Source organism: Rhinoraja longicauda, chromosome 6, assembly GCF_053455715.1.
Source record: "Rhinoraja longicauda isolate Sanriku21f chromosome 6, sRhiLon1.1, whole genome shotgun sequence".
Taxonomy (NCBI): Eukaryota; Metazoa; Chordata; class Chondrichthyes; order Rajiformes; family Arhynchobatidae; genus Rhinoraja; species Rhinoraja longicauda.
Window position 1 is genome coordinate 31,670,441 of NC_135958.1, and position 21,629 is coordinate 31,692,069.

At 44.5% G+C, this 21,629-nt stretch overlaps 1 protein-coding gene across 1 annotated transcript in view; it reads right to left on the minus strand.

The window, feature by feature from the left end:
• Positions 1 to 16,169, minus strand: part of LOC144594857 (solute carrier family 66 member 2) — a 51,391-nt gene extending 35,222 nt beyond the window's left edge. The window contains exons 1-3 of the mRNA XM_078401769.1: positions 16,132 to 16,169; positions 15,004 to 15,439; positions 11,404 to 11,537 (exon numbers count right to left, since the gene is read on the minus strand). Of these exons, the coding sequence (XP_078257895.1) occupies positions 11,404 to 11,537; positions 15,004 to 15,212 (343 nt within the window). The 5' untranslated portion in view covers positions 15,213 to 15,439; positions 16,132 to 16,169. The remainder of the gene's footprint in view (positions 1 to 11,403; positions 11,538 to 15,003; positions 15,440 to 16,131) is intronic.
• Between the last annotated feature and the right edge of the window lie 5,460 nt (positions 16,170 to 21,629).

Genomic DNA, 21,629 nt, shown 5'->3' on the forward strand with positions numbered 1-21,629 from the left:
AGTCACTTGGATAGGTCCATGGATAGGAAAGGTTTATAGGGATATGGGCCGAATGCTGGCAGGTGGGACTAGTGTAGATGGAGCATCCTGGGCAAGTTGGGCCGAAGGGCCTGTTTCCATGCTGTATGACTCTATGGTTCTGAAGAAATGTAATCTTCAGGCAGCATACTTTAGTTTAGTTAAGAGATACAGCCCTTCGGTCCACCGATTCCACGCCGACCAGCGAACCCCGCACACTAACACTACACACTAGGGACAATTTACAATTTCACCAAGCCAATTAACCTGCAAACCTGTACGTCTTTGAAGTGTGGGAGGAAACCGGAACTCTCGGAGAAAACCCATACAAGTCACCGGGAGAACGTACAAACTCTGTACAGACAGCGCCTGTAGTCAGGATCGAATCCGGTCTCTGGCACTGTAGGGCAGCAACTCCACTGCATCACCACCATGCCGGCCAAACTGTAGGTCATATTGTGACCAAAGCAACTGAAGGAGGTTGAGCCTAATTATAATCGTTCACTCGTCTGCCTCAGATGCTGATGATTTGATGAGATTGCATGGGATCCAAAGAGAGATAGCTGACTGGATAGAAAATTGACTTCATGGAAGGAAGCAGAGGTTGATGGTAGAAGGCAGCTTTTCTGACTGGAGGCCTGTGACGAGTCGTGTGCCTCGTGGTTTGGTGCTGTGCTCCTTGATGTCTGCCATTTCTATCAATGATTTGGATGAGAATGTACTTGGCATGATTGGCAAATTTGTAGATGACACTAAAATGGGTGGTATTGTAGATAGTGAAGATGGTCGTCGAAAATTGCAGCAGGATCTTGATCGGTTGGGTAGATGTGCCGAAGAATGGTTGAAGGAATTTAATACAGAGAAATGTGAGGTTTTTATTTTGGGAGAACTAACATGACCAGAACCTACACAGTGAACCTGGGAGAAGATTTATTAGGAATCTGAGGGGTAACTTTTTTACACAAAGGGTGGTGGGTGTATGGAATGAACTACCGGAGGAAGTAGTTGAGGCAGGTAGTATCACAGCATTAAGAAACATTTAGTCAGGTACATGGATAGGACAGGTACATCATCTGGAGGGATATAGGCCAAACACAAGTGGGACTAGCTCAGCAAGGGAACTTTGTCAATATGGACATGTTGGGCTGAAGGACCGATTTCTGTGCTATGCTGTAGAGTTTTATGACTCTCCGACTCTAAGGTGACATTAGGAACCAAAGACAACACTGCCTGTGTGCTAACGTGGTAAAATCAGGTGGCACAAATCGATGATAGACTCCTTTTGTGGAACAAACACATTGGAGGCATTCCCGCTTGATAAAGGTATTTGAGGGAAACTGCTTTCAAAATGTTCAATGAGGGTGTGATTTGCCAAACAGCATCCTCCTCTATGTTCTTTTTGCTCCTGGTTTGTCCTTGTCTTCCTTACATGACTTTCACCCTTGGAGAAAGCAAATAATCCCCGATGCAACATACTGCAACACGAGCAAAAATCTTATTCTTTGCATTCAAACTGGATTTTTCAGTATTTAAAAAAAAATAAAGATCAGCAGTCTGAAGTAACAAACAATTCACCAGCTCAGTAGCTACGTCTGATTCTTTTAAATTGATGGGGATGTCCTTCAGCTAGCTGGAGACACATGTAGGACATACAAAAATTATCCTGTAGATCAATGAATATAATTGATTGTGACTGCAGCATACATACGCTCCTTTTTTTTTTAACTTCAAATGGATTAATATTGACTAATCATTCCATTAAAAACTTCCTTTGAACTACAATGCTATTTAAGTCATCTGCCCTACTAGGTTTTTAACCCAATCCTCTTCAATGGTGTAGGATACAATGAAGCAAAGTCAAGGTCAACTTTCCGTTTCATTCGGATTCATCTGGCTTGGTGTGTTGCTGAGAAAATACAGGTCCACCACCGATTTTCCAGCAACTGCTGGTCCGGCACCTCCTTTAATCTGGACAAAATGACTAAATTGGGGGCGTGGCTATGTTCTGCAGCTGCGGCTCACCGGCAGTCTCTCCGTTTTTTTGTGGTTTTTTTGTCATTGTCGTTGTTAAATGTACGTTTTGTTTTATTTTTAATTCTGTGTATGTAGGGAGGTGGTGGGGGGGTTGGGGGAAACCTTTTTTTCAAATCTCCTCCTCAACGGAGATGCGACCTTTACCGTGTCGTATCTCCGTTCGCGCTACGGCCTAACATCATGGAGTCGGCGGCCTCCAGCTGGGATCGACCTCAAAGACTCCGGTCGCAGGGCCTGGACTTCCCATCTCGGAGGCTTCGGCCGTGAGCCCTGCAGACCGCAACATCGGGAGCTCGCAGGTCCCTGGCTGGCGACCGGCTTTTGGGAGCTCCAGGCGTAGCAGCTTCGACCGCCCCGAAGCGCGAGGTACGATCGACCCGCCCGCAGGCCCTTCATCGCCCTGCGTGGCCCGGCCGCAGCACTTTCCATCGCCCGGTGGGGGCTCAGGACTTTCATCGGCCTGCTCGGCTCGGCCCTGGGACTTTCCATCGCCCGGTGGGGGCTTCAAAAAGTTGGGAGCCTCGATCACCTCGTGGCACCACGGGAGAAGAACGAGGAGGAGATAAGACTTTGCCTTCCATCACAGTGAGGGTATGCCTAGAGCAATCACTGTGATGGCTGTTTGTGTAAAAAATTATATCTGTGTGTCTTGTGCTTTTTAATGTCTACTGCCGGACCCTGACGTGAGAGGGCGCTGGCGTTGAGTATTCGCCGCTTTTCCGTCAGGATAGTTTGTCTGTTTGTTTCTATGTTAATTGTTTTTGTAAAGCGCTTTGAGCATGTGATAAGGCGCTATATAAAATAAATGGATTATTATTATTATTAAAGAGTACTTGAAAATCCCTCTCGGAAGTCACCCCCAAAATGTGGCACCTAGACCAAGTGAGGCGGCCGATCTCGACCTCATCGAGATTTCAGCGGTTTATCAGCAGGTTAAACTTTCCCCCTGTGGCTGGGGCTCTGGATCTCTGTCCCGGCTGGAGCCGGCAGATCCAGGTCCTTCAATTTTGGCATAAAATTGTTGAACAGTTCCAGTTTGAATGTTTTCTTCCAATATACAGTACGTTGCTCTCTGCATTAAAGTAATCTCTCATCGCTGTCTCCCTCTCTCTCTTTACTTATGTTCCACAATTATTTCTGCAGTATTAGGGCTGACCCTTCAGTTATCACTGTTCCTCTTCTGTCTGGTATCATCAGTAAATCTGACCACTTCACAATGAGGTTTTGATACAGACGATAAAGTAACAATAGCTGAATGTGGACAGCCATTTACCCATGGAAACACGTCGAAAAGCATGTGTTCATAAAGCTTATGACCATATCTGCTTCATGTAAAGGTAGAAATTAGCATTGATTTAATACTGCAGTTCAAAATTGGACATCATAATTCATGGGGCAACTTGCTGATGAAAAAGGAAGCCTGAATGTACAAAACGAGGAACTGCAGATGATGATTTACCAGGGAAAGACACAAAATGCTGGAGTAACTCAGCGGGTCAGGAAGCATCCCTGGAGAATATGGATTGGTTGAGACCTTTTGGGTTGGGATCTTTCTTCAGACATTTCAAAAAGGAGGGCTGAAAAAAACCCATACACAATTCTAAACATGTTTATGATTAAGAAAGATGATATCTTTGAACATGAAAGCCAGATAAGCCAGTGCACTATGTTCTCTAACCTTGAATACAATATTTGCATTCTGGTGATGACTGATTGAAAATTAAGATGATTGATGATATATTATATTTTTCAACCTCTTGGACAATGAAATTACAATGGCATCTTTGAGACAATTAATTAGGGTGATACTATTAAATTTTAATTATTTTGTTTTCAGAGTTACAAACATTATTGACCTCATGCCGCCTTTGTTAACATTCGTACTGAAGTATATCCCTCTACTGAGGTACTGAAACCAAACTATATTCAAGACAATTGCATTCATATGCAAAATTCAGTCAGGTTTTCTCTTCCAAGAAATAGATTTTCTTTTGTAGTCATATATTAAAATAAAATTTACATTTTACCTCTATATGAGGTTTACATTTCATCTCTATGTGAGATGTTCAGATTAGACAGATTAATCTGCTTCCATACAGACCCTCCCTAATTTATGGGCACCCTGTGCGTTGATCGAGTTGTTGGAAGATCAGCCAAGATGGGTTGGCCAGCTGCGGACTACTTCCTTATCACCATCTGCTTTGATCTGGCGTTTTCACATTTTACCTTCCATATCTCTAAACGCTCTATCCCGACACAGTCTGAAGAAGGGTCTCGACCCGAAACATCACCCGTTCCTTCTCTCCAGAGATGCTGCCTGTCCCGGTGAGTTACACCAGCATTTTGGTGTCTGTCTTCGACATCTTCTTCCAGGTGGGTACGGGGTATTTCCGTGCGCCTTCTCTCCCCATTCACAACCCAACCCCAGGCAGTTAGTGGGTGGGTTGATGGGCGCAGAGCTGGGAGCTCTGAGTGGACTCGCTCGCTTAGTTGGTGAGGCCGCTCTTCCATCGCCTGCTGGCTTTCCCATCGCAGCTGTTTCTGCCCCACACCCACACACTGCTTTTGTTCATTTCTGATGTACAAACAGCCTGTCATAAACCTGGGGACTTCCTGTACCTCATTCAACTCCCCAAGTCCAAGAATTATTTTACTTTCTTGTGTTTAATCAGAGTGGATATGAACAAATAGAATAGAAAATGTCTTCCTTATTCATCATGTTGTCGAAAGATCATGTGATCAATTGAGAAGCCCTGCCTCGGGCATGTGCTGCCAACAGTTTGAAGTGCAAAACTGAACAAAAGGTAAGCAGGGGCGGAACAGTGGCGCAGCAGTAAAGTTGCAGCCTTACAGCACCAGAGACGTGGATTCGATCATGACTGGGGGTGCTGCTTGTACGAAATTTGTACGTTCTCCCAGTGACCGCATGGGTTTTCTCCGGGTGCTCCGGTTTCATCCCACACTCCAAAGACGGAGAGGTTTGTAGGTTAATTGGCATGTAAAAATGTAAATTGTCCCTAGAGTGTAAGATAGTGTTTACAGGCTGATCGCTGGTCAATGCGGACTTGGTGGGCCCATAGGCCTGTTTCTACGCATGTATCTCTAAAATCCATGTCTAAAGATATGTTTAGAAATAACTTCTTCCTAAGTTGTATATAATACTGATAATTATTGTCATTCTTATTTGCTATCAGTGACCTGAGCGGCTGCCTGGGATATTTGAATGGAAGTGACGTGTTACCTTATTCAGAGCACAATAGTGAACAATTTTCTTTCCCCCAATAAACCAACGACAGCTTTTTTGGCAACATCCTCAGGGACCAGTTCTTTGGAGTACAATCCCACATATGCTCCCGCAATAGCCTCAGGAATACCACACAACTATATCGCAGCTACAGGTGTTTACTGGGAAACTCACACATACTTAATGCAGTGGCCTGCAAGACGATCAAAATGGTACATGCCACATAACTGAAAAAAATGCAATAATGTTTTTGGGGGACAAAAACGCTGAATCGTAGAATTGCTATGGCTCGGAAGGCCATTCAGTCCTTCTAATCCATGGCAGCTCCTTTCAAAGCAGCTCAATTAGTCACATTGCTTTATTCTTTCTCCAAAATCATTTTCAATCCAGTGCCTATCTAGACTCTTGACCATCTTCCAAGAGTCAAGAGTGTTTCAGAACTATGAATATTGTGAATTGAATGAATTATGATATGCATTGAATAAGATATGCATCGGAACAATGAAATTCTTACTTTCTGCAGCTGTACAAGCACATTACAAGCAACAACGAAAAAAATTGATGTAGATGATGCTATCAGTGGTTTTAAGTTAACAGTGCAAAACCAAAGTACATAAAGCAACCAGAGTGCAATGTTGGAAGCGGATCAGTGCTGAGGAAGAGCTGTGGTTAGGATTGTGGCTCAAGAACCTGATAGTTGATGGGTCGATCAGGAACTAGGAGGTAATGGTTCACAGGCTCTTTCACCTTTTTTCAGACAGTAACAGTGAGAAGAGAGTGAAGGCAAGGTGATATGGGTCATTAACATTTTAGCTGCCTTCTTAGAGTCATACAGTCATACAGGGTGGAAACAGGTCCTTCGACCCAACTTGCCTACACCGGCCAACATGTCCCAGCTACACTAGTCCCACCTGCCTGCGCTTGGTCCATATCCCTCCGAGCCTGTCCTATCCATGTACCTGTCTAACTGTTTCTTAAACTTTGGGATAGTCCCGGCCTCAACTACCTCCTCTGGCAGCTTGTTCCATACACCCTTTGTGTGAAAACGTTACCCCTCAGATTCCTATTAAATCTTTTCCCCTTCACCTTGAACCTATGTCCTCTGGTCCTCAATACGCCAACTCTGGGTAAGAGACTCTGTGCATCTACCCGATCTATTCCTCTCAGGATTTTGTACTCCTCTATAAGATCACCCCTCATCCTCCTGCGTTCCAAGAAATAGAGACCCAGCCTACTCAACCTCTCCCTATAGTTTACACCCTCTAGTCCTGGAAACATCCTTGTAAATCTTCTCTGAACCCTTTCAAGCTTGACAATATCTTTCCTATAACATGGTGCCCAGAACTGAACACAATATTTTAAATGTGGTCTCACCAACGTCTTATACAACTGCAACATGATCTCCCAACCTCTATACTCTATATTCTGACTGATGAAGGCCAATGTGCCAAAAGCTTTTGGCTTCTTAGAAACATAGAAGCATAGAAAATAGGTGCTGGAGGAGGCCATTTGGCCCTTTGAGCCAGCACCGCCATTCATTGTGATCATGGCTGATCATCCATAATCAGTAACCTGTGCTTGCCTTCTCCCCGTATCCCTTGATTCAGCTAGCCCCTAGACTCTATGAAACTGTTTTAAATTCATCCATTGAATTGGCCTCTACTGCCTTCTGTGGCAGAGAATTCCACAAATTCACAACTCTCTGTATGAAAAAGTTTTTTCTCATCTCTGTTTTAAATGGCCTCCCCTTTATTCTTAGACTATGGCCCCTGGTTCTGGACTCCCCCAACATTGGGAACATTTTTCTTGAATCTAGCTTGTCCAGTCCTTTTATAATTTTATATGTTTCTATAAGATTCCCGCTCATCCTTATAAATTCCAATGAATACAAGCCGAGTCTTTCCAATCTTTCCTCATAATGCCAGTCCTGCCATCTCGGGGATTAACCTTGTGAACCTACGCTGCACTCCCTCAATAGCAAGGATGTCCTTCCTCAAATTAGGAGACCAAAACTGCACACAATACTCCAGATGCGATCTCATCAGGGCCCTGTACAACTGCAGAAGGACCTCTTTACTCCTATACTCAAATCCTCTTGTTACGAAGGCCAACATGCCATTAGCTTTCTTCACTGCCTGTTGTACCTGCATGTTTACTTTCAGTGACTGGTGTACAAGGACACCCAGGTCTCGTTGCACTTGAGGCAGTGCTTCCTGTAGATCCTTTAAACGGATGAGAGATCAGTACCTGTGATGGATCAAACAATGTCCACCTCTTTGTGCCGCCTCCTTCATACCTGATTTGAATTGATGAAACGGGCCGTAATGCACAGTCAATATGCTCTCCACCCTATACTTGTAGAAGTTTAAGAGATAAGGTGGTGACATGAGCTTTTTTTGTGATTGCATCAATGTGCAGGGGCCAGGAGATCATCAGGGATGTCTACCCCCGGGACCCTGAAGCTGTCGACTCTCTTCACCGCCATCCCGCCAATGATGACGGTTGCGTGGTTCCTTGGCTTTCCCTTTCTGAAGTCAGCAATCAGCTCCTTGGTCTTGCTAATGTTGAGAACAAGGTTGTTGTTCTGGCACCACTCAATCAGTATATCAATTTCCCTCCTGTGGTGACTTTAAGTAACCAGTTTACTCGTCCAGCGACATTGTCATTCAATGAAAGCTCCGATTGAATGTTTCCATCGCCTTACAAACCCTGATTTACAGATTATCCCACTGTCTACGTACATTTATTATTTTTCCTTTCCATCCCCCCCCTTTCTCTTTTGCTCTTCACTTTAATCCTGTGTTCCCTGATGCATGAACCATCCATTTAGAGGAACTGCTCCTCACCTGTTCAGTCACCATGAAACTGGATAACACCATAAAATAGACATTTATTCCCCATGACAACTTTACAATTCAATCTCTCTCCATTTAACGTGACTCCCTCTACCTTCCCCAGCCAGTTAAATCAAAATAGCTGCCCTTATTAACATTCCTAGGTTTCACGAGTGACCCTGTTAGATATAACCTTTAATTAGCATTTATTTGCAGTGGTGCTTTTGGAACAGTTTTGTAAGCATTCAAACACATGCTCTCTATTGCAACGGATACTTTGTTTCATCTCCAACGCAATGGCTATCTCATCCCTGTTGTGGTCCATCAACCGCTGAACCCTTCATCCACACCTATCTCATCTCCCAACTAGACTATTCCAAAATAGTCTTCCCTCAACTCTCACCTTCCATTAAACGTGGCTACATTCTATGGTTATCGCTAATTAATAATATCCCCATCCCTTCACCCATTTCCTATACTGAGTACAGCCTGACAACACCTCAAATTAAGAATTATCGTCCATGTGATCAAATCCTCCCTTGGCATCAAACACCATGTTTCTATAACCTCCTCCAACATGATACAAAAATAGGCCTCGTGGGATTCACCGCAAAGCTTACTTCTGATTTTTCTCAAGTTCTCAATTCACTAAGCTCTCTGCGAAGCTCTCACACTGGCCATTCATGTTTCCGATTTCTTTCAGACCACTCTTAATTACTGTACTTTGATTTCCTGAGTCCTAAATTCTGCAATTCTTTCTAAAAAGCCTCTCAACTGTAATGTTCTCAACCGATGCCCTGAAGTCCCTCACATTGTCCTCCGTGTTGATCATAGAAGCATGATCAAATTCCGTCTGATAATCCTCCTGTAAAGCACTTTGGCACATTTTATCATGTGATCATCACTGTAAAACTGTAAATTGCTTTAATAATTTCATTTTTTAAACCTTAGTCACAAAAACTAAAGTTGTCTAATTTTTTTTCCAAATTGTCATCAGCACCCAGGAACTTACCACACACAGATGAGCATCACTGGATTACTTTGCAACTTATAAATACTTACGTGTGCTTTGTAGGCAGAATCTGTTCTTTAAGTGTCGAATCAATTGTGAATCAAGGGAGATTAAGAGTGTTTATTTGTTATTAGTGCCAATATGAATCGTAACAATTAAATTCTTCCTTTCTGCAGCTTCACAGGCTTAGTAAACACAACAACAACAAAATTAGCTGAAGAAAGGTCCAAATCTGAAACACCACCTATCCATGTTCTCCAAGGATGCTGCCTGACCCGCTGAGTTACTCCAGCATTTTGTGCCTCTTTTCAGAAATAACTTCCCTTTGCTCTATCTATTGTACTTGAGTTTAACTTGATTGTGTTTATAAATAGTATATCTGATCTGTTTTAATAGCATGCAAAACAAAACTATTCACTGCACCTCAGTACACGTGAAATAAACTTAAACCTAAACCGAATAAACATACAGTAAATTATCAGTTGCTCTAAATAAAGCAGACCTTGAAAGTGCAAAAAACAAAGTATGTGTTTAGAGTTTGAATCCCGTCACAATTGCTGGGGAATTGTAGATTAAAATCCCATCTGATTCACTAATGTTCTTTAAGGAAGGAAATCAGTTCCGCCCTGGTCCGTCCAGTCTACAACTTAATAAACGTGCTTGACTCATTACTGCCTTAAATGTTGACATTACCACTGATGCTCACTTCCTATGAATGATTTTTTAAAAAGATCCAGTCACATTCGTCTTCCCATTCTCTGGATGAAAAAAGTTCTCCTTTAATCCTTCCATTAATGATGTCGGATCTATACCCCCTTAGGTTTTGATCTCTTAACTAAAGAAAACAGGTCCTTACCCTCACACTGCCTTAGAATTATGTAATGATTAAACCTCTCACAAATTAAAAATAGTGTAACCATAGCCTATGCAACCTTTCATTCAGATGAGGTGCCAATATCATTAAAAAAACAATATCTTTATTTTGTTGTAAGGCATCCCTAGTAGCTTCAATCTTGTTTTTCTATGGTTTTAAATAATATTCTTGTTGACTGAATACCACAAGCTAACAAACTCCATGTTCCATCTCATCAAGTGGCTTGAGACAGTGCAGGGCGTCGATGGTGGAGTGGGCCACTGGAAGCCCTGCAGCAGCCTGGGGGCTCGGCTGCATCCCAACCGCAGGCCCAGCTTGCCTGGAGTGGGAAGGCCGCCAAGCACAGCCCCTGCTCACCCCGTGGACTGGGATTCGGACAGGAGATGGAGGGAAATGGTGGTGGCAACGACGGTTGCTGGGCAAGGGACCCAGTGAGAAGAACCGGGGAGTCTCGCCTTCCGCGCCCTCGCGGTCGGCTGCTGGAGCCCCCCCCCCCCACACTCCCCAGGGAACAAGGACTGAAGAGGGCCAGGCATGGAGAGGGGGACAGCGGTTCACAGGATGACTGAATGGAGGCGACGCTTGCAGCGAGCCTTTGTGGCAGCTGGAATTGTAAAATGATGCCAAAATGATCCCCTTTGCATATGGATTCAGTGGGCTGTTCTGTACATTCTGTACCGACCGGGCAATTGTGCTTATCTACGGGGATAGTCTTGCTGAACTATATGCAAAAAAAATGTATTTCACTATACCCGGTACACGTGAAAATAAAGAAACCATTGAAGGGCGGCACCGTGGTGCAGCACTCTGCCTTACAGCGCCAGAGACCCCAGTTTGATCCTGACGGAGTTTATACGTTCTCCCTATGACCGCACGGGTTTCCTCAGGGTGCTCCAGTTTCCTCCCACACCCCAAAGACGCACAGGTTTGTAGGTTAATTGGCTTTGGTAAAATTATAAATTGTCCTTAGTGTGTAGAATAATGCTGGTATACCGGGTGGATCGCTGGCCGGCGCGGACTCGTGGGGCCAAAGGGCCTTTTTCCGTGCTGTATCTCTAAAGTCTAAAGTGGCAAAAGCAAGACATTTCCAGGCAGATTGGCACTGATCTGGAAATTCAACATTTCATTGTGAATCTCACATTCAAGCTTAAATTCTGGTACAAATCTCCTGACTGAATACCGTGCAATCCCGAACAGGGATAGGTTTCAACTCTATTCTTCAGCACTCGTCCACAACTGAAACGGATTAATAAATAAGAAGCTGATTTCATGCTCGTTTCCAACAAGTTCATGGAAATGTGTACAGCTTCTATCCACTGGAGACAAAAATGACAGCTATTTATTCGGTAACTGTGAGAGATGTCATTACAAATGTGAGAGTACAGACCTGTGAAAAGGTGTCTGCTGGTACTCATTGTGGAGGAGTGCTGTAGATCACAGCATAAGTGCAGCAAGGCCAGCATGGTGAATATCAAGACAATGCTTTGCCATATGAGGGTCACTTCAAAATGTCTTCCAAACCTGTCATAAAAAAATGAGGAATATGATGAGTAATTTTCGACTATTACAAAAATTATTTTATAAATGCAAACAAATATCTCTACCAATCTATTAAATTTATTCGGTGACTATCTGAGGAAATAAAATATCTTGGGTGAAGGGAGATTTGCTTCCCCTCCGGTTCAGGTGGCTGATAAAGCCAACGTGAGGTTTGCAAGCTCCGTGAGAGTGGAGCAAGTGGAGCTCCCTGCGTGGATTCAGGGCGATTCCTTGGGAATTTATAGACTCTGCTGAATTAACTAACCTCAAGCTCATTGTTCTGGTGCGACAATGTATTTAAAACATCAATATGAGAATCAAATGCCCACCCGGCCCCTGACTGAGCAGTTTTGGGCCCCCTATCCGAGGAAGGATATGCTGGCGTTGGAGAGGGTCCAGAGGAGGTTTACGAGAATGATGTTCATTCTGATGATGTTAATAATGAGAATTGAGTTAGCATATGCGGACTGCTCGATGGCGCTGGGCCTGTACTCGCTGGAGTTTAGAAGAGTTAACCTAACGAATAATGAAAGGCCGCGACTGAGTGGATTCGGAAAAGATGTTCGCAGTAGTGGGGGAGTCTAGGACCAGTGCACAGCGTCAGAATTGAAGGGCGTACCTTTAAAATGGAGATGAGGAGGAATTCTTTCAGCTAAAGGGTGATGAATCTGTGGACTTCATTGTTACAGATGGATACGGAGGCAAAGTCATTAGGTATTTTTAAAGCGGAGATTGATAGGTTCTTCATTAGTAAGGGCGTCAAAGGTTGTGGGGAGAAGGCAGGAGAAAGGGGTTGAGAGGGAAAAATAGATCAGCTATGATCGAGTGGCGGAGCAGACTCGATGGGCCGAATGGCCGAATTCTACATTTAGGTCTTATGGTCATGAATAATTTAATAAAAATGCTTCCTACCTAAGGTAATAGGACTTGGTCAAGGTATTTCTTGAGGCTGGAGAGCTTGCTGTCAGTTGCTGTTAAATGTATTTGTTTCAGTCAGACAAATACCGGAGATTACTCAGCAACATGTAGACCATACTCTATCAAAGAGCCAACATTTCCCAGAGAGCAGAATGGAAAAGATTGCCAGAAAGTAAAATTGTCTTTGTGACATTGATAACATTGACGTCCCTTTCTTTAAAATTAAGCACTGCACCAAGTTGTGAAACTCATTGTTACTCCTCATGTGAAGCAACAACATACTGCTATCTCACGGCAGGTAAGTTTTGTAGAATACAAAATGTTTCCATTATAAAGAAAAAATGGCGTTTCGGAAAATATATTTTTTAAATAACAAAATATTCTGCTTTTTCTTCACAATACAATAAATTACTTCTGTAATTAACCTCCAAGAACATACTGTGAAAAAACTGTAAAATGATTTCTGGCTTTATACGTAGAGTGGATAAGTGTTGAATTCTTCAAATACTCTATATTTTTAGAAATTATTCAGTAGATTAATTGTAGTTTGAGGATGATCAGATACCACTGCACTTATTTTGTTGTACATGCAATTAAAGTTACTAATAAGACTCGTCGAACAGTTCTCCCATTGTAAGTTTGAGATTAGTGGCTACAGCACAACCTCAGACTGTGATAATCCATTTATGTTACTTGGCTGTAGCTTACCTAGGGGAGCGTTCTGCATATGCATAGAGATCCATACCAGAAGTTGAATTTAACATGTTTGGAAAACATAGTTGGCAATAGCCAACCATCTACGTATTTCAATTAACCGAGGATAGATTTATAGAGTCAGATGGCATACGACTTTTGGTTCACTGAATGTGGAGGAAGGAACTGCAGATGCTGGTTTATGCTGAAGATAGTCACAACATGCTGGAGTAACTCAACAGGTCAGGCGGCATTTCTGGAGAAATTGAATAATTACAGTTCAGGTCAGAGCCCTTCGTCAGACTGAAAGATAGAGGGGGGGAGGCGGGGGTGAGAAAAGGCCAGAACAAATCATGGCTGGCAAATATATAAGAAAATAACTGCAGATGCTGGTACAAATCGATTTATTCACAAAATGCTGGAGTAACTCAGCAGGTCAGGCAGCATCTCGGGAGAGAAGGAATGGGTGACGTTTCGGGTCGAGACCCTTCTTCAGACTGATGTCGGGGGTGGGACAAAGGAAGGATATAGGTGGAGACAGGAAGATAGAGGGAGATCTGGGAAGGAGGAGGGGAAGGGAGGGACAGAGGAGCTATCTGAAGTTGGAGAAGTCGACGTTCATACCACCGGGCCGCAAACTGCCCAGGCGAAATATGAGGTGCTGCTCCTCCAATTTCCGGCGGGCCTCACTATGGCACTGGAGGAGGCCCATGACAGAGAGGTCAGACTGGGAATGGGAGGGGGAGTTGAAGTGCTGGGCCACCGGGAGATCAGTGGCGTTAATGCGGACCGAGCGCAGGTGTTCAGCGAAGCGATCGCCGAGCCTGCGCTTGGTTTCGCCGATATAGATGAGTTGACATCTAGAGCAGCGGATGCAATAGATGAGGTTGGAGGAGGTGCAGGTGAACCTTTGTCTCACCTGGAAAGAATGTTTGGGTCCTTTGATGGAGTTGAGGGGGGAGGTAAAGGGACAGGTGTTGCATCTCGTGCGGTTGCAAGGGAAAGTGCCCGGGGTTAGGGTGGTTTGGGTAGGAAGGGACGAGTGGACCAGGGAGTTGCGGAGGGAACGGTCTCTGCGGAATGCAGAGAGGGGAGGGGAATGGAAGATATGGCCAGTGGTGGGGTCCTGTTGTAGGTGACGGAAATGTTGGTGGATGATATGTTGGATCCGCTGGCTGGTGGGGTGGAAGGTGAGAACGAGGGGGATCCTGTCCTTGTTGCGAGTGGGGGGATGGGGAGCAAGAGCGGAGCTGCGGGATGTAGAAGAGACCCTAGTGAGAGCCTCATCTATAATGGAGGAGGGGAAGCCCCGTTTTCTGAAAAACGAGGACATCTCGGAAGCCCTAGTCTGAAACACCTCATCCCGGGCACAGATGCGGCGTAGACGGAGGAATTGGGAGTAGGGGATAGACTTTTTGCAGGGGACCGGGTGGGAAGAAGTGTAGTCCAGATAGCTGTGCGAGTCGGTGGGCTTGTAATAAATGTCCGTCACTAATTTTTCTCCTGTGATGGAGATGGTGAGAGAAGGAATGGGTGACTTTCGGGTCGAGACCCTTCTTCAGACCCTTCGATTTGTACCAGCATCTGCAGTTATTTTCTCAAACTACAATTAGTGAATCATTTCACATAAAGTTATACAGAGCATTTGAATAAGTTGAGGCATTGAACACCTGTCCACTCGACATCTATAGCCAGAAGTCATAAGAGTCTTTTTTTTTTGCACAGTATGTTCTTGGAGGTTACTTTGCAGCAGTAATGTTAAAGTAAAGTGAACCTGCTGTGCAGGGCGAGCTGGAGCATTTGGAGAGGAGTGGAGTGGAATTAGGCGTACACTCACCAGAAGAAGAGGCGGAGGATATTAGCGACCAGCAGCACAAGGCACACGTGTGTGGAGAAGCCCTCGGTGTTGCCACTTCTTTGGATCTCGCGGTATTGCGGGATGTAGGGCACTGCCCCGCCGAACACCATGAAGAAAGTCGCCGCCCAGGACAGCAACGACCAGGCGAGGTCTGGCCGCAGCACCGGGAGGGATCCAGCATCTGCCATCGCCACCAGCTTGGAGGAGGCTTAAACTCAGTCACCGCAGAGTTGCCGGGCGTTCGTTCAGTGTTGGCTACACACGCACCAGCGTGGGCCAGGCAGGGGGCACCTTCAGACTGGCACAGTGGGCACAGTGGCACCGGCAACAAAGTCACAGCACCGGCAACAAAGTCACGGGTGCTGCCTAAAGCTGTCAGCCCGCAGGCTCAGGAACAAAGTCTCAGTGCTGCTTCCTGCTCGATTGACCCCAAAAAAAACAAAAAAGAGGAATTAAATCATAACTGCAACGTAATTTGCGCAATTTCTTTTTTTTCCCTCTGCATTTTATTTCACAGCAAATGCATTGGTGTTTTATAGACAATATACAATAGGTGCAGGAGGAGGCCATTCGGCCCTTCGAGCCTGTACGCACCGCCATTCAATGTGATCATGGCTGATCATTCTCAATCAGTACCCCTGTTCCTGCCTTCTCCCCATACCCCCTGACTCCACTATCCTTAAGAGCTCTATCCAGCTCTCTCTTGAATGCATTCAGAGAATTGGCCCCCACTGCCTTCTGAGGCAGAGAATTCCACAGATTCACAACTCTCTGACTGAAAAAGTTTTTCCACATCTCAGTTCTAAATGGCCTACCCCTTATTCTTAAACTGTGTGGCCCCTGGTTCTGGACTCCCCCAACATTGGGAACATGTTTCCTGCCTCTAACGTGTCCAACCCCTTAATAATCTTAATAATTTAAATGAGATGACTCCCCCCCCCCCCCCTCCCTCCAGCCCACCCACCAGTGTTGTCTGGTTGCTTCACAGGGTTGTTGGTCTTGCAATTAGACCCTGGGAGGGAGGGAGGGAGGGATTGACACAAAGACGGACTGGTCGTCTGGGAGATGGGCGACTTGCACAAGGCTCCACCTTACTTACTTACTTACCTCCAGCCGCAGATACATCCAAGGCTTGTGTACCATGCTAACCTCAGCCCGCTGGGACGTATCCCGGAAATCATTTCAGCTGCCAAACCGTGCAAAGAACGCACTTCCTGCAGAATGGTAACACAATATCGCTGGCAACCAGAGCTCATCTCCAGGTCAGTGTGTCTGCTCACACTGCTAACCTTGTCATGTCAGCAGCCAGCCTCTGTGACAGCTCACTGCCCACACACTCGCGGCACTCCACCCTTCTGGAGGCTGTTGCACTCTCTCCCTCGCTTTAATTCACCTGCCTGCTGTCCGTTTTGTTTCTGAACGAGATGCACAAAAGTCAATAGTGATGCTGGGCTGACTCGCGTCACTTTGTTTACATTTGCATTCAACATACAAACAGTAACAGCCCATCTGTCCCACCCAGTGTGTTTTTGCGTTGATATCCTCAGTTACCTCGCCCTCCTGTTTGAATCTGCTTAGTTAGGTATATACCTATCTAAAAGCCTAGTTAGTAGTCCTTTTTCCTACCTCCAGTTCCTCCTGCCCCCACTTTCAGTACTTTTCCTAACTCCAGTTCCCACCCTCTCTACTTTCAGTCCGAAGAAGGGTTCTGACCCGAAACGTCACCCATCCTCTTTCTCCAAAGATGCTGCCTGACCCGCCGAGTTACTCCAGCACTTTGTGTCTATCTTCTGTAGGATGATGAAGGAAACCAGTGCAACTAGGCGAGAAACCCACAATGTCAGGAGAATAAAATGCATACTTCAGCACCATAGGTCAGAATCGAACCTGCCTCATTGAACAGCTGCTCTTCTTGCAGTACCACCATGCCAGAAATGTGGCATCATTCAATATCTTGGGGACCACCTTTTTTTTTGGGTGGCCTCTAATTTTCCACGTGGGGAGATGTATTCAACAACAACTTCCATTCCTATTACAGCTCCACGATTTTACAGCAGCCTTTCTGGATTATCCGCTTTGCTGGACCAACGGAGGTCAAGGCCTCCGAGAGGAGTCCAACGGTGCCGGGATGGTCCGCTGAGGGGCCGAGACACTGGCCCGCAAAGTCGGCCTCGGAAGTCAGCCACGGGAACGGAACTGCCAGCTCTGGCAGGGCCCCAGTTCCAGAGTGCCGGCCGCAGGGAGCAAATTCAACTCACCGATCGGCCTTTTAGCATGCTGACCTCCATCAGTCACAGCATCTGGGGGGGGTGGGGGGGTGGGTACCGAGGTTTGGTATGTTATTTGCTGTTATAGAAGATTTTGGTGAGGTCGCACTTAGGTTATTGTGTTCAGTTTCAGACATCCTACTGTAGGAAAGATGCTACTAAGCTAGAATTGTACAGAAAAGATGTACGAGGATTTTGCCAGGACTCGAGCGAATTTGGGCGGGCTAAGACCTTACACAATGCAGTGTAGGAGACTGAGGGGTTATTGTACAGAGGCGTATGGAATCACGAGCGGCATAGATGGGGTGAATGTGCACACTCTTTTTTCCCCCTCAAGAGTTGATGAATCAAAAACTGGAGGGCGTAGGTTTAAAGTGAAAGAAGAAAGATTTAATAGGAACCTGCGGGACAAGTTTTTTTACACAGAAGGTGAAGCATACATTGAACAAGCTGCTGGAGAAAGTCTTTGAGGCTGGTACAATTACAACATTTAAAAGACAACAATTGTAGAGCTCCATGGATCGAGAAGGTTTTGAGGAATATGGAACAAAGGTAGGCAAATGAGACTAACGTATAGATGGGGCATCTTGATCAGAATTGATGAGCTGGGCCAGTTTCCATGCTGTATAACTCTGTGGTAGAGGGATTAGGGGGAAGGCAGGAGAATGGGGTTGAGAGGGCAAGATAGATCAGCCATGATTGAATGGCGGAGTAGACCTGATGGGCCAAATGGCCTAACTCTGCTCCTATCACTTACGAACATGATTGGAGGACAAAAGGGCCAGAATATGAAGGGATTTATAAATAAGGACAAATGTTTCAAAGACAAGTTGTAATATATATAGAAATCTGTTGCTTTGTGGCTATTCTCTAAAGACTTTTCATAATTTTAAAAATCTTTAAGAGTCAACACTTCACCTTTTTCAAAAGTAGGCAAGTCTTTTCATCTCTTCTTAATTGGTTTAACTTCGTATTCCTGATGCTAATTTTCTCCCCAGTAATCCAAAAAAGATTCACTCAGCAAATCTCCCCTGGAATGAGAAACTTCCCCTATCAAATTTCCCTGTGCCTCGGGAATATGGATCAATTTACCCTCTGGCTCGGGAAATTTGATCTATTAAGTTTAGAAGTATGTGGGTTGATCAAATTGAAACATATCAGGTTCTGAAGGGACAGGACAGGGTAGATGTAAAGATATTCCATTAGAATCTCAAATGAAGGAACGTTGTTACAAAATTAAGGAGATGGTTCAAAACAGTAGTGCATAGGAAGTTCCTTGTGCAGAAGGTGGTGCCTATCTAAGAGAGGCTTTTAAATAGGCACATAAATATGCAGGGAATGGAGGGATATAGATTAACAGCAGGCAGAGCAGATTAGTTTAACCTGGCATCATGTTTGGCACAGACACTGTGGGCTGAAGGGCCTGTTCCTGTGCTGTACTGTTCCGTGTTCCTATGTTCTCCACCCTGGAGGATGATGGAAGCTAGATCATATGGGGTATTTAAAGAAGTAAATAAATCCTTAAATTATTGGGGAATTAAGAGTTATGAAAACTGGCATGGAAGAGGCATTGAGGCCTGCAGCAAGTCAACCATGCTCTTGTTGAACAGCAGAGTAGGCTTGAGAAGCCAAGTGTTTTCCTTCTTTATTATGTTCTCATGTTATGTTCTCATCGATTCCAAAAGATAACTCATTCCCGAACAAGCCTGTTACCAGTTGGTGTTGAAACTAATACAACAATCAAAATTGGCTTCAAGAAAAAGCTAACTACTGGTATTTCTCCTATTAGCTTCGTGGCAGCATTGAATGCAGCTTCGGAAGATCTCTGATACAAAGGAAGAACATCAGCCGGACCATAAGATCCAAATATATGTGAAGAACTTGTGCTTTAGTATTGAACATGGAGGAAAGTTCACCTGCTGGCATTTGCAAAGCAATAACCTACCACAAGGAAGTGTATTGGTAACCCTGCCCTTTAATATTTACATTAACCTCCAAATAAATCTATCCAAATAAACGACGCTTTTGCCACACTGACGACTCGACAAAAGCAGTCCAAACAGCAACCTTGGCTGAAGTAAAGCACACTGACAGCAGGCTGGCTGACTCTCTATTATACTGCCATGCAAACCCAAACAATCACATTACCTGCTTTAAGTTGTGTTATTGTGATGCCAACAAAAGCAAAAAATATAAACTAGAACGGTGTCCATGTCACTCACTGTTCAAATCCCATTTAGCTTGGAGTACCCTTGAACCACACATTCTTTTATAACAGCTGTATTGAGAAAAATCAAAAGTAAAGCCAGCACCTGGAACAATAACATCTAGAAGCCTGCAAATTCAAAATGGGAGCATCCCCACACAGGTTCAGTAACTCTGCTCTCAGTCCATGGTTATCAGTATTGGTATTGGTTTACTATTGTAATATGAAACAAGATACAGCGAAAACGTTTATTTTACATGCTATCCAGGCAGATCATACCATACGTGATTGCAATTGTACAATATATGAGTACAAACAGGTAGTGCGAGGGAGAAAATAAACAGAGTGCAGAATATTGTGAAGAGCAACAGAGAAAGTGCAGGTTAAAAAAGTGCAATGGGTGCAAGGAGATAGATCGGAAGATCGGGAATACATGATTGCATATGAGAGGTCCATTCAAGAGCCTGATAAGAGCGGGGAAGAAGCTGTTCTTGAATTTGGTGATATGTCTGTCCTGAATGGAAATGCTCTGTCCACGAACACAAAAATGAATTGGGTGCAAAGTGACAGGTGCAAAATCATCTTTGGCATCAAAAATCAACAGCTTGTACATCCTCGCTAGAAAAGCACTAACACACATTCAGAAGCTGCAGTAAGTCTTGAAGAGAAACAACAAGTAAGGAACATCAGGCATGTTTTATGTAGTCATATCGCTGCAGAGAAAATGCATGAAGTCATGCAGGATCTTCCTCTGAACAACAGTGTCCAGCATCATCACTATAAGCACCAATGGGGAAGATGCAACTTTAGGGGCTTAACTGCAGGATCAGTGTGGTTGCTCTGGCACATAAGAAACCTCCTGCACAGACGGAAGATGAATTGACCATCTTGGAGCCCTAAACTGCTTCCTTACCCAAGAGAGTTGGCGGCACATTGGCGCAACAGTAGAGTTGCTGTCTTACAGCTCCAGAGACCTGGGTTCGATCCTGACATTGAGTGCTGTCTGTATGGAGTTTGTACGCTCTCCCTGTGACCGCGTGGGTTTTCCCAGGGTGCTCCGGTTTCCTTCCACACTCCAAAGATGTACAGGTTAATAAAACAAAAAAGATGTACAGGTTTATAGGTTAATTGGCTTCGGTAAGTTATAAAATTTGTCCCTAGTGTGTAGGTTAGTGTACGGGGATCGTTGGTTGGCGCAGATTCAGTGGCCGAAGGGCCTGTTTCTGCACTGTAGACATAAAGAGTCCACATGGAGAAATGGAGCCTTTGCAATACCTGGGGCCTGCCATTGTTGCAAGTGGTAAAATATTTTAGTTTGCTTACTACTAAGGAAGTTCGACAATAATTCTCAACACCTCCACAATTATTCTCAACACCAGTGCCCCATAAGGATGCTATACCCCCAATATATTCACAACTATGCAGCCAAATTCGACTCCATCTATAAGTTTTCAGGTAACTCCACTGTGGTGGGCTGGAAAAATAACCTCACTCTCAATATCAGCAGGACAAAGGAACTAATTATTTACTTCAGGAAACATGGTGGAATACATGCCTTTATTAATGGTGGCGAAGATGAAATGGTTGAGAATTTCAAGTTTCTTGGCATAAATATCATCAACAATCTATTGTGAACCAACCACACTGAAGTGCCTCTAATGTGTCCACTCCCCTAATTATTTTATATGTTTCAATAAGATCCCCCCTCATCCTTCTAAATTCCAGTGTATACAAGCCCAATCGCTCCAGCCTTTCAACATACGACAGTCCCGCCATTCCGGGAATTAACCTAGTGAACCTACGCTGCACGCCCTCCATAGCAAGAATATCCTTCCTCAAATTTGGAGACCAAAACTGCACACAGTACTCCAGGTGCGGTCTCACCAGGGCCCGGTACAACTGTAGAAGGACCTCTTTGCTCCTATACTCAACTCCTCTTGTTACGAAGGCCAACATTCCATTGGCTTTCTTCACTGCCTGCTGTACCTGCATGCTTCCTTTCATTGACTGATGCACTAGGACACCCAGATCTCGTTGAACTCCCCCTCCTCCTAACTTGACACCATTCAGATAATAATCTGCCTTTCTATTCTTACTTCCAAAGTGAATAACCTCACACTTATCTACATTAA